The 25,628-nt window shown below is 37.9% G+C and overlaps 1 protein-coding gene across 1 annotated transcript in view; it reads left to right on the top strand.

Annotated features, from left to right (window-relative positions):
* Positions 1-25,628, top strand: part of ASCC3 (activating signal cointegrator 1 complex subunit 3) — a gene marked incomplete at its 3' end in the record, with an annotated part of 268,274 nt that overhangs the window by 15,880 nt on the left and 226,766 nt on the right. The window contains exons 4-7 of the mRNA XM_081998093.1: positions 16,168-16,288; positions 19,036-19,243; positions 19,998-20,139; positions 20,701-20,826. Of these exons, the coding sequence (XP_081854219.1) occupies positions 16,168-16,288; positions 19,036-19,243; positions 19,998-20,139; positions 20,701-20,826 (597 nt within the window). The remainder of the gene's footprint in view (positions 1-16,167; positions 16,289-19,035; positions 19,244-19,997; positions 20,140-20,700; positions 20,827-25,628) is intronic.

Here is a 25,628-nt window from a genome sequence, read left to right as displayed (position 1 = left end):
TCATTATTCTCTTAAGAGAAAATACGTGCAGTCTTAATTTACATGACCAAATTTCTAACACCCTCTAAAAGCCTAACATTTATTATATTTAACTTTTTGCCAAGTGTAAGCTAAGACAAATATAACATTGTGAAATGACACTGAAATACAGTTCAACGGAAAAGAGCATATTTTAGAGTTTATAGTGCAAACGAGCTACAGAAGGATTTTTTTAATTCCTACATGTTGCACACACTTGCTCACGACTTCAGGTAAGCGAACGGAAGAACATTATCAGTGTTGCACAAAATAACATTACTTCAGAATAAGACTAAGCAAGTGGGTATAGATTTTGTTTCCTACTGGTGGCTTAGTGTGCTGTTTGTCAGTAGCATACACTGCAGACACTGTTCTCTCTGTTTACTTACTTCTTACTCATTGCTTTCAAGAGTAGTCAGAACTTTTAATGTTACATTTTACAAAGAAAAACTATATGTTCTAGCTATTAGTGTCCTAAAATTTGATGACCTGAGAAACATTTCACTCGCATTTCTAAACCTGAATTCAGTTTAATAATTCTCAGGTCTATATTGAGAGTGATTCCCTGAGCGGTCCGAATATGTAATTTATATTAAGAGCTCTGAACTCTTCACAGTTCACATTATAATACTGGCTGTGAAAAGTGCTTTGACATTTCATTTTTTGCAGACTTGTGTGGTGCGCAGGTGCTAATTTTGAGATCATTCTTCTGACATGCTGTGCAGGCTCAAAGAGATGCTTTAGAGAAGCAGGCTGCATTATCTGTGCATGGTGTAGTTGGCTCTGGCTCAATATTTGACTAATACTTTTGCTTGGCTCAGAGGGCAAGTGGAGCTTGTTTGCATATGCTGCGTAGCCATTCCCCTAGTTACAAGCTGACCTTCTCCATCAGAAGAGTGCAGTGTGCAGGTGTAAAAGTAGATGTGTACTTTTCTTTCCTTAAGCAAAATATGACATGAAGCGTCAGCTTTTTGCTGATTTGTAAAATGCCAGATATTGGACTTTGCAAATGCTTAGCTCCTCCAAATATCAAACATAAATGTTCTGCTATTGGAAACTCAGTTTTACTTGTAACTGGCTCGGCACATCAATCTAATTGCATGTGCTTCACTGCTTCCAGAAGATTCTCTGTTCCCTGTCAAAGCCAAAGCTTGGCTTTTCTGTATAAGCTCCTGCTCTTTTCTTCGGGCTTAGGACTCCCAGCTGCAGCTTTTCTAACTCATCTGAAGCAGAACCAAAGGTGCTCTGAGAGCCGCAGCGCAAGGCTGCTGCTTTCCCTGCACAGTTTTCACCAATCCATTATTATGTGGAGAAAGACAGCTTTGGTGTCAAAATGAGATTTGGCAGAGCTTGAGGCCAATAGAAGTAGTTTTAGTATATAATCTTTGGAAAATGTAGTGGGAAACACTTTTTGAAATATAATAAATAGCATAATGTACTGAGGCATAAGTAAACAGTACAGCTTGTTAGTGAATGAGAAAATTAAATTGGCCAGAAACTGAAATCAGTGGAGAAATGGCTGGCCTCATTGTCCAAAGTGAAAGAAATAGGAAAATTGAATATATTTTGAAATAATAATTAAACATGCTTAAGTACAAAGACAAAACCTCTAGGATAACATATTAGCATCAGTAAAATCAATTGGAGACTTCTCATTGATTTCAAAAAGATTTTGTTTTTACTACTTGCCTTAGCATGTGCTTATGTTTTTAACTTACAGAAGTGATTTCTGAACTGTGTATATGTATAGCTGATCTTTTACATGCACAGTGAGCAAAATAGCACCATTACAAAATAGGATTGCATTAATATGTATTGCTATGTGGCTTTGGAAATTTTTGCCACTTAAAAGAGCTTCAGTGTTAAGATGCTGTTGCATTTTCATGAGACTTTCCCACAGAGGAACTGGATATCTGTTTACTCACTTCTTTGTTAACTTCTTTGTACTGATTTTAACTAGTTTAATCCAATGAGTTTTACACTGTTAATAAAATAGTCTGGAACAACTGATGTAAGCAGATGTATTAATAACTATGTAAAACATTTAGCAAAAACTGAATGCTCATGTGAACAGAGGGTAGTCATACTGCAAGGTTTTTGTTCAAAATGGAAAATAGATTACATAATGGCTTTTTTGTCATAAAAACTTTAACTACACAGTTTGCTTTAGAAAATTAACTGTTTTTACAAGCTATCATATTTAGTACTTATTTATTGTAAGAGACAAAAGAAGTTGTGAAAGAGCTTTCAAAAATGCATTAATATGGGGAAAAATCCTTGCGTAGTGGATGCCAAAACTGTGTGTCTTAAGAGTATGTTTCTGTCATGCTGCAGAAGTTCTCCAGGCCTCTAAACTTAGCATGTTAATGCTGTGCTGGAGCTAGGCATGGACTCTGCAGAAAAGCAACAAAAGCATTCTGTACTTCAGCATCTTGTATCTCTATATATTGTATATAGTATAAATATAGTTTATTATCTACATAGTTATATATTACACTCTTGTATTACTTGGCAATATTTACTGAAGCCCTAAGTTTGTGGAGATCAGGTTTGTGGAGGTTACATGTAAGAATAGCAAGTAATTGTGGTACTTCCTTTTGCTATGTAGAAGTCAACATTAATAAGGAAAGGTTTAATAACAAATTCATTAATGGAAAGAAACAAAACTCTGAAAGTTAGCTCAATGAAGGAATTTGCAAGTGGAATTTTGGAATAAGGAATCTACTGACTCTCCTTACTCAAAGTAATCAAATTAAATATTAAATATCTTGACATGACACATAAATAGGCATTATTTTTAAAAATGCAGGTGCTGAAAATGTAAAATATTCATCTAGGTATGTAGATAATAAATAAAAACCAAAATATAAAACGAGAAAATTTTACTTTGAACATATTTTAAAGACATCAGCATCTGTTTGTTTATATCCCATTGTAAAGACCTTAAAGACCTTCATTGTAAGCACTGCCAGATACATTCAGTGTTACAACTACATTTCATAGTTGATCTTAAGTGGAGAATGTGTTAATACAGACTGCCTACTGATAGGGAAAGCAGTTTCAGAAGATGTCTTCATCATTACTATATATAGGAGGTGCTAAAAAATAATTGGAAAGGGTTCACAGGAGGTCCATCGTATAGAAGGTAGCATGTGAAATAAAGCATGGAAAGCTGAGGAAATGAAATATGAAAAAACAATTGCCAGTCTGGCTTGATGCAAAAAAGTAGCAGTAGTACAAACGTGTAGTGTGGGAGTAATGCGCTAATGGACTGTGGCTTGCAGGAAAAGGCCCTCGGAAAGAGGGAGGGGATAGCAATAGACTGGCAGCATAAAACAAATGTTTTGTAATTTTGTCTGTTCTTCTTAGTGAGGAAAAAAATCTCACCAAGAGTTTCATCTCCAAATCTCTCTGAATGCGGTATGGCTTCTCTTTTCTCTTTGGATAATTTGGAAGACTTTTGCCAGGGAACTTTCCTGAGGACAGATCGAATTTCTGTTGCCATTGTATTACTTATATGTAACTGTTTACTAAAAGTTAATTTGTTAGGTTTGTCTCTTAATAGCTGTCATACACAAGTTTACTATAGGAGGTTGTTTGCATAGTAGAAAAGAAACAAAATTCAAGCTGTCCTTAGAAATTACTTCTTGGTTAAAATAATAAAGTGGAGTAGCTCTTGTTGTGAGGCTCTTTTTGTGAGAACAGTTCGAAAAGCTACTGTTTAACATCCATTTTGACTTATAACCAGCTAATTTAAGTGTTCATTGCTGTGTATATGCAACACCACATGAAAACTTTGGATATGGTACTATGTTGATGTAACTTAATCTGCATTTTTCTTAATATATAATGTGAAATTATAACATCAGCTTTTAGGTTTTTGTGTGTGTGTACTGTTGCATCACAGATATTTTCCTGTCAAAAGCAACTTGTCTCATAAAACATGTTTGGTTTTTAAGTGTCAAAGGGGCTCTTCGTTTTGTTCAGTAAAAGGATTTTGTAGCCCTAACAAATTAACATATCACAAAGCTTATTCCCCATTACCTAGTTCATAAAAGCAGTACCCGTTTTGGGAAAGTACAGGCATATGTGGCTCACCCCTGTGGTGTTTTATCTTTATCTTATCATCAAAGCTTCTAACTTGGCATGAGACTGGCTTTTCAAGCTCATATTCTTCTCTTTATAATTTTATTAAAATTACTAAGAATTTTATATTCAGACAATACAAAGCTTGGGTCTCATTATTCTTGACCACAGAGCTTATCTGCTCCCCTTTCATACAGAGAAAAGAATCCAGTTATTTTTGATAGTTTTCTCCTTTTTTAGTTGTGACCTTTTTTAAATCAGAAGTATACAGCTCTGTTGATGTCCAAGGACTGTTGAAAGCACATGGATGATAGGAAACTTTATCTTTTTGTGAAAACAGCCATGCTGTCTCCCTTCATAAGAAACCAAACTGAACAGTGTTTGAGTGCTGGTTTTTGAGGACAGAACTTAAGAAATTATTAAAGAGCCACAGTGAGAGCCAAAGGATGCTAGGCTTCATCCTGGTGCTAGGAGCTGGTTGCTCTCCTTCCTGTCAGTAACTTTTCCTCTTTCCTGTCAACTCCTATACTTAATTTTGTACTGACAGAAAGCTTCTTGTATCTTTGAGGTGATATGAGGCTTGACGTATTCATTATAACTTTTGGATCAGCTTCAATATATCATTAAGTTTAATGAGATCTTTTTCTAGAGCAAGCCAATCTGTAGCTGACAGAACTTTTTCCCTTTTTATTTTCCTTGATATTGAGAAGCTCATTTCACATCCACATGGAGACATAAGAAACTACAAGTTCTGCAAGAAACGCAGTCAAATGGCACCTGAAAGACTTAAGACTCACTCATTAACTAAACAGAAAATCACTTTCCTCCAAATCGTTTCATGGAAGGCGGGAAGGGGGAAAACCCTACAAAAAAAATCCCAAACCCACAGCTGTTTGAGCTGCAGAAGTCAGGGGGCCAGGTTTCCCGTGTTGCATGGTTTCTGTCACCCCATGTCTGCCGCAGCGTAAATGCTGCGGCTTTGCCGGGTGACAAAGAGTTTGTGCTGGTGCTTTACTGGTGGGCTCACTGGTGCGTGCTAATGCTGCTGTGCTCGTGCTGCAGCCATGTGGAGCGTAAGAGCCGAGGCACAAAGAGCAGTTGTTCGGATCGGTCTCTTCTGCTGGCCCTGAACGTTTCTGTCTCTGTCAAATCTGGAAGCTACCGAAGAGGCTTAAAACTTGTTAGTTCCCACACTGGTGAGTTGGTAGGCCTTGTTTCCTTGGACAGCTAGGCTAAAAATTAATTTTCCCTCTGCTGAAGCCTTTTTTCTTTCCTACACACCCCAAAAATAATACAAAAGGCCTATGTTTCAGGCAAAAACTTGCCTTGTTGCCTTCTCACTCACTTGGGCGTGTGGCAACCTGCGGGAGAAGGGTGGACTTCACAACTCTGAGAGTTATATTCCGAAGCCATTTATTGTCTTGTCTGACTCCAATATATATCATAATTTTTGCTTAGCCACTGCACACACACACTCATGATTGGTTACAGCTTGTTACACACATTATTGCAATTGGCTATATACAAAATATCACGTGCTGTCCATGTGCCTCTCAGACAGTCAGGATTCGCTGCTTGCAGGTGTTCCTCTGCTCCTTTGCTCCTTCTTAGTTGTTTACCACAGCTCCTTCTCCTCAAGGCTGAGCCGTGCAGATGTCCAGCTGTTTACCAGCTTCTCAATGCCACAGCTCCTTCTCCTTAAGGTCGAGCTGTGCAGATCAACGCCAGAGCTCCTTAAGGTCTAGCCGTGCAGAGTGATCCCAACATCAACCCAGGGTGTCGGGAGCGCGCAGCCTGGGCCTAGTCGACATGAGCAAAGGTGTAAGGCCTTTCGGCCCCTTTCCCTGGGGAAGCCTGTTGGGCCTGGCAGCCTTTCACAGAGGATATTCAAATTCTGACTTCACTATCCTAATTGGGATAAAACTAGCTTTCAGTATGGGAGTCACTGGCTACTCATCATCATCCACCTCCGTTAAGCAACATGAACTAACTCCTTGGCTTGCTGGTATTTTCTTTTACACTGTCAGTACACGTTGAGATAGCGGAAGTGTTGGGCTGGAGGTGAATGGCTCCATGCTCAGCCAAGTCGTCCTCCTACAAATGGTCAGGTTTGGGAATTGCTGTCCTTTAAGAAAACCTGCAGGTTTTTCTCTTTAGCAGGAAAGAATTCTGTGCCTACCACTGCCATTTTAGAAGTATCATAAATCCTGAGTCCTAAAAAAAAATTCTTTGATTCTGATACAGAAACTAATTTTATAAATGTGTGTTTTCTGCTGTGTAAAGTCAGAATTTCTTACCCTTGTATCTACAGGTAAGAAAAGTGCCAAGTGCAGCGATTAGCTAATTTGAGGAGGTTTTTTTTCTTCAAAATTCATTAATAGCTGATCCCGGCATACTTCTGAAGATAAATATTTATGTAAGGAATCACGTAATAGCAAGTTTTTCTGTGTTTAACTTTGTCTTTAGGGCTTATTTTTCATGAGGCAAATGAGTAGTCTGCTGTTTGTAGCTGCTGTTTAACGTTATTTCTAATTGCTGAAGTATTTAGGCTAAATAAGCTAGTGGAAGTTGCCTTGTAGCTATATGTTTTGAAATTTTCAAAATTAGTGCATCTGTGTAAGTTTCTAACTAGTGTTAAAACATGGGTGATGGTGGTGATCTCTCTAGTCTGCTCATTTTCACTTAAAAATATTAAGAAAATTTACTAAGGTCCTGTGTGATTTTTGTCTCTTTGTCAAGTATAGTGGGTGTTTTTAGTATGGATTTGCACAAGGAGCTGGAGAAGACTTTCCAGCAAAAATATTAGAATCATGCTGTGGCAGATTATGCTATTTTTTAATGTAAGAAGAATACTAAGGAGATATCTGTAATCAAAACTGACAGGAAATTAAGTAGGTAAGACAACTTTTTTTTAGACTATAAAGCAATATTTACATATACTTTCAATCTGATAGTCTGTTTTTTGTCGTCTTATAAAGAAAATAATTATCTTAATTTTGTTTTCCTGTAACTGATCAATTTCAGTGTTTTAACTTTTAGTTTTCAGTTTGATTTAAAAGAAGTCTTTCCTGATACCTGTAGGCTGAGTCTTCTAAGAAATTAGTTTTCATGTTTCAATACTCATTTTGGATTTTTTCTTGCTATGATTTGTATATTTCTACTAGTGTGTAGTTGAAGTAAAATTGCATAGTGATCTGTGGTTAAGGAAATATGTAAAAATAGAGGGTAATGCTGATGTGCTGAGGAGAGATGGTATTAAAAAGAATAATTGGCTGTGTCTTTGCACCTTGTACTTGTACTTCTGGACTAAAAATGTGGCCTGTGCTGAAAACCAGTTTTCCAGCATTTCTTTGTTGCACTGCAAATGTAGTAATGAGAAAAGCAACCACAAGTTGAATGTTGAGTAAGAATTTGTCATCGATGCATTATCTTTATGCAAATATATTTCCCAAAGACAGTGTTATATGAAAACTTTTCCATTAGCTTCCTTACTCAGCCGCCTTCTATCTTCTAAGTAAAATTGAAAGTTTTTGTTGAGGGAATTCCTGTAACTTTGCTGCTTTTCTTTAATCTGCCTGTTTCAAGAAAGGCCAGAAGGAGGATCCTGGGAACTACAGGCCTGTCAGGCTGACCTCTGTACCAGGGAAGATTATGGAGCGGTTGGTCTTGAGAGTGCTCACAGGGCATCTGCAGGACAGCCAAGGGATCAGGCCCAGCCAGCATGGGTTCATGAAAGGCAGGTCCTGCTTGACCAACCGGATCTCCTTCTATGACCAGGTGACCCGCCTAGTGAATGAGGGAAAGGCTGTGGATGTTGTCGACCTGGACTTTAGTAAAGCCTTTGACAGCGTCTCCCACAGCATTCTCCTGGAGAAACTGGCGGCTCATGGCTTAGACAGGTTTACTCTTTGCTGGGTGAGGAACTGGCTGGATGGCCGAGCCCAGAGAGTTGTGGTGAACGGCGTTAAATCTGGCTGGCAGCCGGTCACAAGCGGTGTTCCCCAGGGCTTGGTTCCGGGGCCGGTCTTGTTCAATATCTTTATAGATGATCTGGATGAGGGAATCGAGTGCTCCCTCAGTAAGTTTGCAGATGACACCAAGCTGGGCAGGAGTGTTGATCTGCTGGAGGGTAGGAGGGCTCTGCAGAGCGATCTGGACAGGCTGGATCGATGGGCAGAGGCCAACTGTATGAGGTTTAATAAGGCCAAGTGCAAGGTCCTGCACTTTGGCCACAACAACCCCATGCAACGCTACAGGCTTGGGGAGGAGTGGCTGGAGAGCAGCCCGGCAGAAAGGGACCTGGGGGTGCTGGTTGACAACCGGCTGAACATGAGCCGGCAGTGTGCCCAGGTGGCCAAGAAGGCCAACAGCGTCCTGGCCTGTATCAGAAATAGTGTGGCCAGCAGGAGTAGGGAAGTGATTGTGCCCCTGTACTCGGCACTGGTGAGGCCGCACCTTGAATACTGTGTTCAGTTTTGGGCCCCTCACTACAAGAAGGATGTTGAGGTGCTGGAGCGTGTCCAGAGAAGGGCAATGAAGCTGGTGAGGGGTCTGGAGCACAAGTCTTATGAGGAGTGGCTGAGGGAACTGGGGTTGTTTAGTCTGGAGGAGACTGAGGGGAGACCTTATCGCTCTCTACAACTACCTGAAAGGGGGTTGTGGCGACGAGGGTGTTGGCCTCTTCTCCCAAGTAACTAGTGATAGAAGAAGAGGAAATGGCCTCAAGTTGCGCCAGGGGAGGTTTAGATTGGATATTAGGAAAAATTTCTTCACTGAGAGGGTGGTCAGGCCTTGGAACAGGCTGCCCAGGGAGGTGGTGGAGTCACCATCTCTGGAAGTGTTCAAAAAACGTGTGGATGTGGCGCTTCAGGATATGGTTTAGGCGACATGGTGGTGCTGGATTAATGGTTGGACTTGATGATCTTGAAGGTCCTTTCCAACCTAGTGATTCTGTGATTCTGTGATTTTATTCTGATTGCTGACGGAAAGTAAAATCCCGAAATTCCAAGCTTAAGACCTCTCTGATGACAAGTAGTAACTTCTCATTCATCCTCATGAAGCTGGCACTTCATTCTGTTGGAGGCTGCTTAAGAGCCAGGTGCAAACTGTCCCGTTAGAATGCCTGCCCATGTGCACATTGTTCTGTTGTATCTGATCCTAGTGATCAGTGAGGTTGCAATGAGAGTCCTCCAGCCCTTTTACTGAGGAACAGCCGTCAGAAATGCAGTCTGCATACACATAGCTTACCAGCAGCTTGCCTTCAAAGTGCTTGAAGTGCCTGGCCACTGTTCTGTAGTGAGGCAGGTGCAGTTAAGCTGAGCTTGCTAGGACTCTGTGTGAGATGGGAATGGTTCCTAGGGTTAGGAGATCCTTTCTTGTATAGGTAGACTTAATGTGACAGGCTGTGTATTCAACAATACCAGGCTTGAGAACAGAAAAGTAGATCTGAGAGCTGAATGACTTTCTCATGTACCTAATACATGGTTTTAATAACAATGGTAAGAAATTGTGCTTTGTCTGGCTTGTCTTATTTTAAGCAACTTGTAAGAAACATGAAAATACGGAACATCGAAGATTTGTTTTTAAACCAAATGTTCTTCTACAATCTGTAGATGTTAGAAGTGGTGATAGTCCATTACTTTTCAGCACAGTACTAATTAGCAATCAGTGTATATATTATATCCGTGAAGTCTGTGTTGAATTTTCTCATTAAAAAAAAAACTTTAATCTTCAATGTCTTTGGTTTTGTTACATAATCTTTTAAGCAATAGTTAATATGAATTTTTCTGTCTGATACTCTGTGGGTACTGTATCCTGACAGCTTTTGCAGTAAGCCTGTAGCCCAAGAAAAATGTCATGTTTTCCCTATAATTTTTGAAACTAAGCAATCGTTTCAGTTATTTAAGAGCTACTAGAACAGAAGAAACTTGAGATCGTGCTATGGAGATGATTCTTCCATGGCTATTTGAAAACTGTGCCTTGTAAAGCAGTATCAGCTACAAACAAGCCACTAAGCACAGGCATAGCAATTAGTTGTGTAGGTGATACACTGTAACCTACACCAGCTGTTAGGCTATAAAGCTAAAGAGATACAGAGGACAGCCACTGGTTGGCTGAATTTGGTTTTATGTTTCACTTATGGCTGCAGAATGGTACTTAGTATTAACTCTCAAGCAAGGTACGAGGACTGTTCCTAGTCTTTTTTTGTTCGCATTTGAAAAACAAAGTATTTTCTGAGATTTATAGGATCCCTTCCCACCTTAGAGAAGATGCACAAATCAAGAAAATGCCTTGTGATGGCAGATGGTTTATGATGTCAAAGTAATGCTTACAGTTCTGTACCTCGTATTTGAGGTCCCACTAAGGACCTCCAAGGCTCTGTGTAAATTGTACCTTATAGAATTGAAAAGTGAATATTAGCTATTTAACATTCAGAGTAAAATCTTGTTTCGGTCTTGAACTGCGAGTTCAACAATAAAGATGTACTTTTTATGGCTGAGCCTTACTTGAAAAAACTTGCTATGTCATGCATCTCATTGGGGTTCAGCTTCTTTCTTGTTACCTGCTCTGGCAGATAGACTGCTGTCTATCTGCAAGACTTCTGTCTGTGTCTCCTTTCTTTTTCCATATAACTAATATATATTCAGTGGATGGGGACCTTGCCTGACCTCTCTAATGCGATATGACACATCTTGCCCTTTGATTCCTAGATTGATTGCTCATTATGCTTTCTCCCAGGTGTTAAGGCTAGGCACATAAAACAAAATGTAAAAATCATTCAAACAAGTAAGAGTCACCATATATCACACTTATCTATGCCTTTATGGTCACTGACTAGTAGCTGAAGTCATCTGGGACCTTTGTTATTGAAGGCAGTCAGGGTTGCCTTTTGGGCAACAATTTGTTACTGACTACATGAAATGTAATAGTTTGGCTGGTATTCCAGAAACTGCTGATTGACACACAGCCTCTCCAACTGTTGCCCATTGTCTAGTTTATCTCATTATAACTTAATAAAAAGGTAGCGAAGAACATTCACCAGATTCCTTTGCCTGCTTTCAGGGTCTTGGATGTTGACTTCTCAGGCCAGAATATATAATAATGTATCAAATCTGAAATGCTAGCACCTATACTGAATACAGAATTATGCCCCTGTGCCACTTTCTGTGTCAGAATTCTCACAGATTTTTGCAAAGAAGATTGTATATATGTTTTTCCTACCAGGATGGCCTGAAAGGGTCATGATCTGGGTAACTATTGGTCTGAGAACCTATTTATTTGGGTTTTTTTACATGCAGTGTTACACATTGTTCAGTGTTTTTCCATCAGCCATGTGAATTAATAGCATTCCAGTTACAGGCTCAAGTGCCAGAACATGTCTGCCATTTAAACCTGCACCATCTTTATTTCAAGCATACGTTTCCCTATCGTCCCCCTGTTGGAATGAGCACTTGAGATGATTGGCAGAAGCTCAATATGTTAGGAAAAAAGTATGATGCTAGGAAAGTGTTGAAAATATTTCCAAGAACTTCCAGTTACTCTGATATTTTCTTCATTAAAAGCTGTCATCAACATGGTCCCCAGCCTTACTGTCCTTCTAAGATTCATTGCCTCTAGTTGTAATTTGAATGTTAGAAATTTAATCCCGTGGACTGTTGGATTGGATACGACCCTGCTAACTCCCAGGAGTTTGATTAATGGAAAGCATTTCGTTTGGAATGAAACATAATAATTAGCCTTTTAAGCTATGTAAATTGCTAGGCGTGCATCAGAGTTTTTCAATTTGCCTTTTCTTCACTAGAAGAGAAAGTAAAATGTTGTATCTGAAATTATTTTCTCAACAATGTAAAACCTTTGCAGTTCTCCTTTTCTGTAGCGAACATTAGGAATTTCTTTGCCGCTTTCACTAGATATTTGTCCAGAGGAGCAATGCAGCTCATTGGGGGTTAGTCCTTCATCACTTGGAGAGGCTTAAGAGTAGACAGGAGTGACAGCTTGCCTCATAAATTTAAGACTTCCATTTTACATTTGTAATGTTTGATTCTTTTTGGACATCCTCAGCAGCGTGGTAGTGCAGTCACCTCAAACACTGTCATGAGGAAGCCTATTCTGTGTGTTAGAAAATGACACAGCCTCCTTTGACAAGTAATACACTTGTATTTTTTAAATCAACTTGCAAAGCAGCTTTAGTAAGCAGTCACTTCAGCATTGTGCCTCCAGCTGAACATCCAGGCACGAGACTGAACTGCAGCTGTCAGGACTACATTAGCATTTAGTAGGTACTGGAGGATGTTGTGGATTTTGCTCTTTTACAGCTGTTTCAGCCACTCAAGCCTATGTCAATAACTTCAATTTATGCCATTAAAAAAATAAAACTACTATAGGAAAAGGTATGTCCTGGCAAAAGAAGGCCACTTTATTTCTCAGTCAGGGTTTTTTTTGTGCCTTGGGACTTCATTTCTTCTAGTAGGCATAAGGTAGTTCAACACAGCTCCTAATTTTCTCTTTCTTGCTCTTTGATCTATACAGTCAACCTGTCACTATAAAATGTAAGTGCTTTCCAGTGTAAGATTGACAGCAGTAGTGAGGTGTTTACTTTGTACAAACTTTGGCCCAGGATTATTTGAGTAGTGTCACTATTAATATTAAAAAGGTAATTCTTAGAGTGGAAAGGTGTTTTTGAAAAAGCAAATTTTGTACTATTTCTGAAGATGTCAAACTCTGTGTTTTCTCTCCAACTCGTACTGGTTTTCATGAGTTACCATAGGGTGCAGTTGCTGCTTAGATCTTTAATGATGTCTATTGCTATAGAAGCTCAGGTGGTTGTTTAATTTGTTGATTACCTTGACAATTAGGCTTACAAACTCCAACGAATGTCAGATTTTTTCTGAAGTAGTAGAAAGCCTAGTGAATGGCCCTTGCCATGCTTTTGGAACTCTAAACAAATGAGAAGATAAAGAAGTGCACTTTGAAACAGCAGCATTCTGTGGTGATTCTTAATGTCTTAATTAGGAAGCAGTGGATTACTCCTATAGCATGAACAAATCTGATCATTAATAACATATTGATGTTACAAGTCCTCAAGCTTAGTTATTGCTGCTCTTTGCAAACTTTTTCTACGGTGGTCAGGCTTTCTACAGATCTTGCTCTTTAACTTGTTCTCCATCTCTCAGCACTTCTGCTTCTGTCTTGGTTTAGCTCTCAATGGTTGTTTTCCACCGGTGACGTCTGGCAGGCTTCTAGGAGACATCTTGTCAGTAAGAACAGGTCGTGGCTTCTGGTGTTCTGTATTTTTAGCTTTTTCCCCTCAGTCTTGAACAATGAGCTCAGTCTGTCTTAGCTCTTTAAAATGTTCTGAAAGCCTCCTTTCTTTTCAGACAGCAGCAAGACTATTTAGGTGATACAGACAGTTCTCAAACTGCTGGTAGTAAATGAATACCACACTGTCCACCGATGAAGAAGGCAAAATGGAGTGACTTTTACCACATGAGCATTGCAGAGTCTATCATGTGTAATACTATAGGGGTTCAGTTCTCTTTGACTGGGAGGCTGTCTGAAGAGCATGATATGCAGTTTCACCTTGAAACTTCTTCTGAGCCCCTAGCTCACTGAGGATGGAGAAAGTGATTCTGTTTTACAGTATTATTGACTTCTGGCCATGAAGTAGAATGTATTATGTAACATTACTGCTTCTTTGTATGGCTCTGCTGTTCTAATTGATTGGTGGGGTTTGTTTCAGAATATATTGGGAAGACAGGAGCAGAAAGATACCTTCCTGTTCCAGAACAGTGTCATCTATTTCTCCATCAAACCCCATCTTTTCTGATTGATGCTTTTCAAGCTTGTTCTTAACAGATGTTTTGGAGTGCTGTGCAGAGCTGAAGGATTACACTGGATGTTTTGGGGCTATTGCGTCGTATGCCTTCTGGGGGTGAGAGGATGGTAGTGTGTGTTTCTTTTGGTTTTGGGTTTTTTTGGAGGGCAATGTGGTAAGTCTGAATATGCTTACATTGTGTGTGCTGCCTTGATGAGAAGCTCGTGTTTAAGCCCAGATCTGGTTGAATTGAAAGCATTTAATTTCCCTGTCTTGCTGGTATTCCACAGTCAAGAGGATGTTAGCAAACTTGAGGCAAGCTTGTATTTAGTTCTTTATACAATTAAGCTATTTCAAATACACTTCTTTTTTGTTGTTGTTGCTTTTTTAATTATTTTTTCTTCCCTCCCTTAAGCATTTACCTTTGGAAAATACCTACTCCTCAAATTTACCAGTACTGATTTGCCACTTTCTTTTGAAATATAAAAACAAGGTCATCTTATATCTTTAGATAATGTTAGCTAAAATGTGTTAGTAAAGTGACAGTGAATAGCAATGCAAAAGTCAAGAATTAATAATAATTGTTAGTGAAGGCTGGATAAGAAGAAATCTATTATAGCATGAGATCTGTGACAGCAGAATTGACGTCTAGCCAGCAGTTCCCTGTCCTGTATTTTTATAGTTTGTTCCTTCTATACAAGTATAGGATTTTCTGTTTGTACACATTTATTGCATTCTGCAGACTGCTACTTCAATTTGCCATCATTGGTTACTTTAATGAAAGAAATACAAGACTTCATACATTTCAGAGCTGTTATTTCGTGGTCTCTGCAAACTCTACCATCACTGTACTAATTTTCCCAAACCTTATGTTTTTCATAGAAACCCTGAGGACCAGGAGTAACAGCTTTTTTCTTTTTTTATTTTTAAATGACAGCTTATATTATGAAGTACAGAGTGGCCTGAAAAAAGGGATCATTGATCTGATGCCCTTGGCACTGTTCAAAATTTTGCAAATATATGAAGAGGCAGCATAAAGTTATTTCGAGGTGTTCCTAGAGGGCACTAGTCATAGACAGCCACGGAAGAAAAATCTCTGTTAAGCAGTTGGCAAATTAAATACAGGGCAGTAAGAGATCTCCTTTCCTTTTTATAGCTAGAATAGGAATATTTGAATCATACAGAGCTGAATTCTTACTCTTTCATAGAACATCACATCAAAGCACATCATAACTTTTATTCTTACCTGATACCTGAAATTGTATGAATAATAACAGCAGCAAACTTAGAGCACTAAGGAGAAGCTGCCCTGTTTTCCTTTTTGGAAATTAAAAAAAATTGAGAAAAATTGTTTTAACCAGTATTAGAAATCAAGAAGAGATTCTGAGTAACTTACTGTTATATTGTAATGGTTTGATATTTGACAAAATAATTATAGATAATATAGTCAGGGAAGTGCTTTAATGTTTTGGGCGGGTTTTTTTCCATTAAAAACAATATTATGTGGAAAAGGTAACTTTAAATAGGGAATTGTGTATCAACCTGCTACAAGAGAATCCTGTGAGTAAGAGAATCATTGGCCAAAATAGTTCTTATTGGTACGGAATTATCTTCTGGTGGACATCACCTACATAATGTGTTTGAATTGCAAATGCTCACACACACAGCATTATGCGTGCAAGTAGTATAGACTGAAGTGGATACTAGTGTCATCTTAATCATTTCTTCAAATTCCTGCTGTACTCCACATCTATGATTTTTATTTTTTTTTTTTTGGTGGGATGTGACTGTGAAAATGACGTAGGCTATATCTCTTCTTCACTGGAATGGGAATAACTTCCTATTTATCTGACTTTTATGAGAAAGCATTGGCTTTATCTGCTTAGATTGTGGAGGAATAACTTTGCAGCATAGTTTATGTAAATAACCATAAAGAAGACAAATAAAGTTTAGTCTTGAGAAGAGTTAAATTTTCTGCAAGAATCTCTTAAGAGAACTGGAGTTTTACTTCACAGACAAAACTCAAAGATTTTAAACATTTCCATCTGAAAACTTTCTGTAATTTTCCCTTTTTGCAGGAGAATCTGGATGAATACTGGTAATGATACCCTTTGGGATGAATTACTTGGAGTTGAAGTTCATCAATTTGTTTAAACTCATTGTCAACAGATATGCTGTTGCCAGGGATAGAAATATTTATAAATTTACATTAATTTGGACAATGTCTTATGACTTTGTTTTCTTTGTAGTTATTTGAACTGCTAGGCCCTGAAGGTTTTGAACTCATAGAGAAACTCCTACAGAACAGATCTCTGATTCTGGAAAGATCTTTGACTTGCCCAAATGACAACAGGTTCCAGACTCTGCAAGGTAAGCGACTACAAAATTTTTATTCCAAACCAGATAAAAAGTAGTTTTCTAGCTGTTCAGTTATGTTTCAAAAAAATAGTACTGTCTATGTGTATTTAAAAAGCAAGCCAAAAAAACCCATGAAGTTAGGGGAGGGATGTTTATATGGGCTTAAACAAAGAAATCATAGTCTGGTTATACAAAGGAAACAAATACATACTGCATATATTTATTTACTTTTCAACTGCATATGTGCATGTGTAATGTTTAAATGTATTAACTGTTGCACTGTATCTTTTTTAATAGATTACTCTGGAAATAAGTTGATCTTTGGTTATTCCTCATCTACTTTCCTGCTTACTTTTTACTTCTGTACTATCATCAAATGTAGGTCTTAGGGAGAAAAAACACAGTAAAAACCACTTCTGAAAAAAATAAAGTTATGCTTATGGATGGATATGCGAGAGGAAAAAAGGGGTTCAGGTTTTATACTGTGATTCTTATTTTTATAATATAAATTGCCAGCACAGAGTAATTCTCTTAAAATCTGTTTTACAAATTGCTGTTTACAAACATGTCTTCTCACTTTCTCCTCTGACAAAAATAAATCTGATTGTGAATAGGTTGTGACTTGGGATAAATCTTACATGGACATAGCACCATGCAGCCCATTGTATGTTCACAGCATATGGAGTTAGAAAAACGTGAATAAAACTAGTAATAGAGGATTTATGTATCCTTACAATAATTTTAAAATGCAAATATACCCTTTTTAATATGTTTATCTTAAATGAAATGTTATAAAGGCAAGTGTTTAAAAGTTCCTCTTATTATGCTGATGGTTAGTCTAAACTCATCAGAACAACTACTAGTTTCATCTGTTTGTGATTTCACAGTGGAATGTCTTGCTATCAGTATAACAAGGTTTTGTTTCTTGGTGGCTTTGCCCTTCTCAAGTAATCAAATAACAAAAAATTAAAAATACATTCAGTAGAAGCTGAACTATTATAATTTTTCTCCTATGTGCAGATTTTAGTTACACAAATGTTTTCTTCGCATTTAGCAGAAGTAGTATTTTGGAAGCTTTTATGAATTTATTCTTCATTATGCCATCAGTAAAATCTGCCACAGTAATTTATGCTAGAATTGTGAGACAATAGAAGAGCCTGACTGATTGTATGCTTTTTTCACTGATCAGACAACCCTTCTTTTACTGTGGTAAAGAAGTCAATGAGATTTCAATATCTTCTCTGAGATTGAAGATGCTGTGCCCCAAGTTCAGCTTATTAATTTTAATAAGGCTTTTTTCTTTTAAGTTGATCAAAGTGCTATTTCTAATGGGGATTGAAGTTTTATCTTTCCAAAATTGCATTTGGAGAAGGGAATCATTTATGTCTGCAGAAATTTAGTCAACTTTGAGTAATTTAAGTCTTGAGAAAATAAGCACAAGTCAAGGAACTGTATGTGTATTGCATTTTTGTAGCATGCTGTATATTTTGCTATTTCTTACATAATTTACTTCCACAGCAGTAAAGGTGATTGTTGTGCTTATCAGACAAATCAAGTAACAGTTCTTTGCCCTGGTGTGTTCAGTTTGAACTAAATTTAGTCAGGAAATTGCATCCATTGTTTTCGTCTTTTAATACGAGAGAGGGAGTTAAAGCTACAGACATGATGGTATTAATGTAGACATTTTGACAGTTTATTAGAAATTTTTTCAATGCTATGTAACAAGCTATAGTCACCTTATCCAGTATGCATGCTATGACATGGAGGAGTTTCACTGTTGTTGTAGGTGAAAACTAAGTGGCACAAATTGTTCAAAACATCAGCCAAGTGGGTTTATTTAATGAAAAAAATTTTCAAGTTTTCAGGTTGAGAGTTTGACTGCAAAAGTACATACAAAACATACTTGAATTAAGTATATAATACTCAGTAAAACCTACATGAACTTATAATCTGTTTGCAGAATTTTGAAAATAGACGTTTCAAAACGCTGTTATAGTTAAAAACAAAATAAATCACTCCATTGCATATAAAAGACTTGGTTGTGTCTTTGGTTTTGACTAGTAGTGGCCTCGGAAGGGCGAATGTGACTGGGCTTTTTCAAGTTCCCTGCTCCCCTAGATTTATTGTTTACTGTAATTGTTCTGTGGTTCTGATTCTCCTTGATTCAGTCCTGCTGCTTATCCACATAAAGGGAAGGAGTCCTAGTGCTTGGTTGTATGGAATAGGATTTCTTTTCTCGTGTATTGAGGGAAATTACATTGTGAGTATTCTTTCAGTACACTCATGTTATCTAGTAAATATAAACTAATTGTTATGTGAAGAGGCTGTTTAAGAAAAAAAACAAACCAGCCTGTTTAATCTGATTTCACACCATTCTGTTCATCAGTGTATACATGTAAGAGGAGAGCTAAGTAGCATTTCCACTGTTGATGACGTTATCATAAATATAGAACAGAAAAAAAGCCCTGCCTTTTGCTGTTAGCCCATCCTCTTGCTTTGGGATGAAAAATTTTTGTTTGCTTAACAATGGTAATTTTAAACATCCTACCTTTGGGACATGAGCTGATACTTGTTTTAGATTTCTTCAGGCCAACTGCTGCAGAGTTATCTACATAAAGCTAAACTAGCTTTAAACATCCATGCCCCCTCCCCACCTCAAAATCCCGAAGCCGCAAAAAACAAACCTCCAGAAGAAAACTGGGGAAAACAAAGATGGAATCCAGTACTTACGGAGATGCATACCTCTTATCATATTGCAGAACAGTGCAAGAAGTTTATAGGAGAAAATGCTAAACCCAATTATGGTTGTCAAGTTACAATTCAGTCTGAACAAGAAAAGCTGTTAATGAAGCAATATCGTCGGGAAGAAAAGAGAAATGCCAGAAAAGAAAAACAATCTGGGGAAGACGGAGAAGTTTCCGGAGAAGGATTAATGTGCTTTGATCCCAAAGAGCTGCGGATGCAAAGGTAATTAATGCCAAAAGTTGAGAAATGCTTCTGTTGTAATTGCTACTTCAACATATCATAATAGTTTTTTCTCTTAGTTTGCTTTGGTGGTGAGGTGATTCTGACTTAAAGTCACATTTTATTACAAGTGTAGAATATTTTTTTAATATGAAAGCCTAATTTTTAGGGAAATAAAGCAGTGATCTGCTTAATGAGAATCTTCTTGATCTCATCTATGTGGGCTGGAGATGCAGATTAGATGGGTAGGCTATCTTTCTTAGTTCCTGTACACACACTACTTGCTTAAGATTTATGAAGTCTCTACTAAATCTATCAGAACTATCTTTTTTTCCTCTCAAGATTAATGGGTACTATTTTCCATGTTGTGCTAAAGGTAGTGGGAGGAGTAGGGGAGGGAGAGGATAAGGATCAAATAAGCTGTTGTATTTAGTATTGAGAAAAATATAGTGGGTCTGGTGTTTAACTGTGAGTATGTGTTGCTGTATTGCTTAAAAAAAGGCAAAACTGCATTTAGGAAAGCCTTGTACTTACTGGATTGCAATTCTGATTTTTATCTAAACTGTGTTATAAGGACTTGTGTCCTGGTTTAACTGATGCCAGGAAACAACACTATAAATTTCCTTTGATTATTTCATGCAATGTTTTTTCCCTTCAATTTCCACAACTCTTGCTCTGACTTTAGTATACCACATTTAGTTTTTGTGGTGACTGCCTAAAATGGGCAGAATTATTGCAGTTATTTTTCTGCTCACAGAGAACTAGCACTTTTGAATGCTCGAAGTATGCCAGTGCTAGGTAGACAGAGAGAGATGGACTACGAAAAAATTCATTATCCGCATGTTTATGATTCCCGAGCTGAAGCTATGAAAACGTCGGCATTCATTGGGGGTGCAAAGGTACGTGTTTGGTGCATGACCCTTCTTGAACGGTATATCTTTCCTAATGAATAATGTGCAGCAGGGTTGCCTTTGTTCCTTTAGAGATTCTCCTCCTTATCAGTCCAATGTGTGAAGCAGTGTTTCTTTGCAGAGGGTTTTAAACACTGTCATATATTCTGTTTTTATTTTAACTCTAGAAGAAATAATCTCATTCTCAACCAATGTTTTTATTAAAACTTAAATAATTAAGATGCTATTTTTATCTTCGTATCTTCTGGAAACCATTGAATTGACTTAACAAAATGAATGCTTTATGAAATTCTAGACTTAATGGCTTTTGAAATCTAATAAAATGGAGTTATCTCTTTTGTCTTTTGGGGACCATTTTCTGAGTAGTGAAACTGATTATTTTCCATTTTGGGGGTTCAGTGCTATCTGTGAAATAAATCACTGAGAATTGCTTTTATTTTGGATTCATTGTTTGAAAGAAAGTGAGAAACCATTGTTTAAAGCGGGTTATACATAATGACACTTTCTGTTTTCGTACTTTCAATTAATTTTCCTGTAATACTGTTTTAGGTGTTCTTACCAGAGGCAGTTCAGAGAGAAAACAATAAAATGTATGAAGAGGTGAAGATCCCCCATAGTGAACCAATGCCTATTGGTATTGAAGAGAAAATTGTTTATATTAAAGACTTAGACGAGGTAAGTAAACCATTTCAAAGATATTAAATTAGTTTTTACTTTTTATTACAAAAATCTAACTGAAAAAGATTACCAATTAATACTGTGATTTATGATGAGTAAATGCAGCCAGTTAGTTTCTTCGCTACTAATTTTGAGAATATTTGTTGGGGGATGTAGTTCAGTGATATAATCCCTTTCATGATGACTCAGATTCAGGAAATTCCTGCTCTAAACTACTTGCTCATGAGTTGCAATTCTCAATTCCTTTGGCATTACCTGTTTAGCAATTTATGGGTTTGTGCTGTGATATGGATGAAATAAAAAGATTATGGTAATTCCATTCTCTTTCTGGAGACCACATGGAGATGGGAGTCAGGGGTTTTGTATCTTAGCTTGCACAGCACTATTTTGCAGTCCATGAGACTAGTCTTATAGTATGGGCAGTTCTGGGGGTATTGAGTTATGTTCTTCTAGAATGTATGGGGTGCAAAACCCTCTGGAACAGTGCTTCTTTAAGCACATGGAGGCAAATCTTTGTTAGCAAAACTTTGATAATAGAAAATAGAGGGCAGAGGGGAAAAACGCAAATAAAACAAACATTACCATTTCAACTGTTATTGATTTAAAATGGTGCAAAAGCTGAAGGGAACTAAATTTGTTACTAGTATTTACAGTCTAGAAGTTACAGTACTCTATCACGTGTAGCTGCTCACTCCTCATTGTATATGTCAAAACTGGCTGATGAATGGAAGACTTGATACTGATTTCAACAGGGACATAAAGAGCAAGCTGTATGTGCATATGAAGCAGGTTTTATGTTTCATAGTTCTTCAGCAGCATAGAATATGGGAAAATGTTTCCCACTTTTTTCCCTGTGGGAAAACAGGAAATGAGAATATAAATCTAATACGGTTACCCAGAGCATTTTACTTGGGTTCTGAGTAAAGACTATGTCTTATATAAAGATTTAACTCTTTTTAAACACAAGACAGTTTAATTTTAGAATCTGAATCTATTCTTTTCTGCTTGGGTGACAGTAACTAATGTCATGTTTATGAAGTGACTGACAGCTTAACTTGATAGAAAAGTTGAGCCACTGCAGCTGTAAAATACATTTTATATGGCACTTTTCAGCGTGACAGATTTTTGCAATGAAATGTCTTTCTCCTAAGCTAAATAGTGCCTACTAATCTGTAAACTTTTTGCAAGAAGTACCAATATTTCAAGAGACAATAACTCATTTCAGAAAAAATACAGTTCAGACAGAAATATAAATATCTAAAATAAACGGTTTGCAGATTTTTATACATATAATGTTTAAAATAAACATTACAAAATGCATCAGTTATACAAATTTCACAAACAATTCATCTCCTTCATAGGTTGTGTATCATCAATAGGTGTACCTTTCAGTTTTAACACTGCAATTCTGAAACAGAAACAATTTTCTTCAGAACTTCATTCTTCCATGTGTTTCCTATTATAGGACATCAAATAGGAGTTTCAACAGCAAATACAATTTTGAATGTTTGAATACTTTATATATTTAATTCCCTCCCCCAATTTTGATAATCAGTTTGCAACAAAAGATGAGAAAGTTATGAATAGATTGTCCAACTGCAGGACTTGTCAGACTTCCATTTCCATGAATGAAACTCATAGACTTGAATCTTGTTGAATAGCACCTTTTTCTCAAAGAGGTAAAGAGGCTGAAATTGTTTAAGATATCTTACACCTAATACTTATATTTGGTCAAGATGTAAATATCTTGGTTAGGGCAAAATTTCTTTTTGCTTTCTCTGTATGGCTATTGCAGATCTCTAAGCTCATAAAATCTTAGTTGGCGCTTAAAATTTTTGCGAAAAAACTGGTCAGTTTAGAGGGCAAGAATTTTTTCTGACATTATGGTTTATTCTTTTTTGGTGAACTAGTGTAAGCAAAAGCAGTAAAATAGTTTCTTAGCTCATCATGAGGAAGTTGAGAGCTTTGCTACTATTGACTATTATGAGATGCCATTAATAGTAGGGTTTTGATGTACGATGGAGTTGATCTAAATGCACAAATTAAGGTACTCATTTTGTTTGAGTCCATATACATGCAGCCCTTAATAATAAAGCCCAGAAGCACAACCATATCCTGGGCTGCATCAAAAGAAATGTGGCCAGCACGTCGAGGGAGGTGATTCTGCCCCTCTACTCTGCTTTAGTGAGACCCCACCTGAGGTACTGCATCTAACTCTGGAGCCATCAGCACAGGAAAGACATGGACCTGTTGGAGCAGGTCCAGAGGAGGGCCACAAAAATGATCCGAGGGATGGAACCCCTCTCCTGTGAGGACAGGCTGAGAGAGCTGGGGTTGTTCAGCCTGGAGAAGACAAGGCTCCGGGGAGACCTTCTTGCAGCCTTTCAGTACTTCAAAGGGGCTTCTAAGAAAGATGAGAACAGACCGTCTAGCAGGACTTGTTGCGATAGGACAAAGGATAATGTTTTTAAACTAAAAAGCTCATTGCGGGGGTTTGGACTAGCTGACCTTTGAAGGTCCCTTCCAACCTACGCTATTCTGTGATTCTGTAAAGGTCCCCAGGAAAAAAAATACAAAGCAACCAAACGTTTGTCCTGGTTTCAGCTGGGATAGAGTTAATTTTCTTCACAGAAGCTAGTGTGAGGCTATATTTTTTGATTTGGGATGAGAAAATGTTGATAGCGTGCTGTTGTTTTGAGTTGTTACTAAGTAGTCAAGGACAGTCCAGCTTCTCGTGCTGGCCTGCCAGCAAGAAGGCGGGGGGTACATGGGAAGCTGGGGAGGACACAGCCAGGACAGCTGACCCAGGCTGGCCAGAGATATTCCATACCATATGACATCATGCTTTGTATATAAAGCTGGGACAAAGAAGGAAGGGGTGGAGGGACGTTTGGAGTTGTGGCACCTGTCTTCCCAAGAAACCATTATGTGTGATGGAGCCCTGCTTCCCTGGAGATGGCTGAACACCTGCCTGCCCATGGGGAGTGGTGAATGGATTCCTTGTTTTGCTCTTCTTGCGTGCGCGGCTTTTGCTTTACCTCTTAAACTGTTTTTATCTCAAACCATGAGTTTCCTCACTTTTACTCTTCCAATTCTCTCCCCCATCCCACTGTGAGTGAGTGAGTGAGCGGCTGCATGGTGCTTAGTTGCTGACTGGGGCTAAACAATGACACACTCTACTGTCGCTGTTACAAGGGTATTTATCACATAACTCTTCAAGCACTTGCCAATTTATGGAGAAATCCTGATGGTTTTAAAAATTATAAATATTCTTCTTGCTTTGAGTTTAGTAGTTTAGTTTTCATCTGCTTTCCATTTCACCAGTCCCATTTCTGTTATGCATTTGTGAATTTCTTGCCTTGCTGAGAGCCAGCTCTGGCTGTGGTTGCCTGCTTTTCAGATATTAAGGTCTGTTAGTCCCAGTATTCAAAGAAACAAATACTTTGAGTTTTCTAAGGTGCTTCTCCTTGTAAAACTGTCTTTTTACATCCAGAAAATAGATGACTCTTCTGCTTTCCAAGAATAGTTTTACTGACTTGTTTCAGGCTTAAGCTCTTGAATTCTCATTGGCCATAAAGACACTGCAAGGAGGAGGAGGTGGGGCAGGTCGGAGCCCCTGGTGCTCTGCGCAGTTGGGGAAAGGAATCCTCCCTGAGCTCTTAAAGCTGTGGGGTGTCAGCCTGATGGGGAGATGCCAGCTGTTATAAACTGCTGGTAACCTCTTTCAAGCTACTTTGTCTACACAATAACAATAAAAGACGGTGATCTTCTTCATTTGCTTTATACTTTCTTGGTAACAGTAGGCTCTCTCCTGTAAGTTGCAGCTTTCTTTTGCTTGCTGTCACAAGCCGTGACCAGATAACAGAAGTAAAAATGGTTTTGCACTATGGAAGACTTTGACCTTTCCGTCTTGCCCAAGTGTGGAGAGGGTAGGTAGTAGGGAGAAGTACTACACAGCTGACGTTCTAGAGGGAAGCGTGTGATTTGATTTATGGAAAGGTTTTTTTAACTGTTGATGTAGATTTCTTTTTAAGGGCAAGAAATTTATACACCATTGATAATATAAAGAATCCTATATCCTGATTTTGATATTTCCAGTGATACCTTTGCTCATTCAAGGCTTAAAACCTGGACTGCATCAGTTTTCCCAAAGGATTGAAAAGAAGTATACCTCAGTATGAATCATGACCAATAAGAAGGAGCGTGAGAAGAATAGTAGCAATATGAAATAAAATATAGTTTCTTGCCTAGTGGTTTATATTAGGTATGTCGACAAGAGTGGCTCTGGAAATGTACAAGAATAGAAACTGTGCCATGTAGCTGAGTGAGCACATTTCACAATGTATGTATACAAAATGCAGCTGGTAGTAGTGTAAGTGTTAAATGGGCAGCAGAGGTAGCAGTCAGTGGTTGTGCAGAGACTGAGGACAAAAAGTCTTCATTGTTCATCTTAATACGCTACCTAGCAGATGAAAATTCTGTTATTCAGCTACTAGTTTGTGTTTGTATCACCTCTGACGAAAGAGCTCTAAGAATCTGTGAGGTGTAGACATAACATAATGCTGGTAATGAAACTAAATTTTGAAAAGTTTAATTTACCTTTAATTTTCCTTTTAAAAAAAACAAACCTATGAATTAGTCTAATACGGGCAAGCTTGTATTCTTCTGCGAAAATGTTTCACTTTCAACTCAATGTGAGAATTTTTGAACTCTCATAGGAGTATCTTTTCTTTTTAGTCTGTATGTTTTCATTTCAACAAAAGTGGGTTTAAGCACTCTCTTTCTCATCAGTTATGTGA

This window comes from Phaethon aethereus (genome assembly GCF_964289735.1).
Source record: "Phaethon aethereus genome assembly, chromosome: 3".
In the NCBI taxonomy this organism is placed as follows: domain Eukaryota; kingdom Metazoa; phylum Chordata; class Aves; order Phaethontiformes; family Phaethontidae; genus Phaethon; species Phaethon aethereus.
The sequence above is the reverse complement of the archived record's forward strand: the minus strand, read 5'-3'. Positions and strand labels throughout refer to the sequence as shown.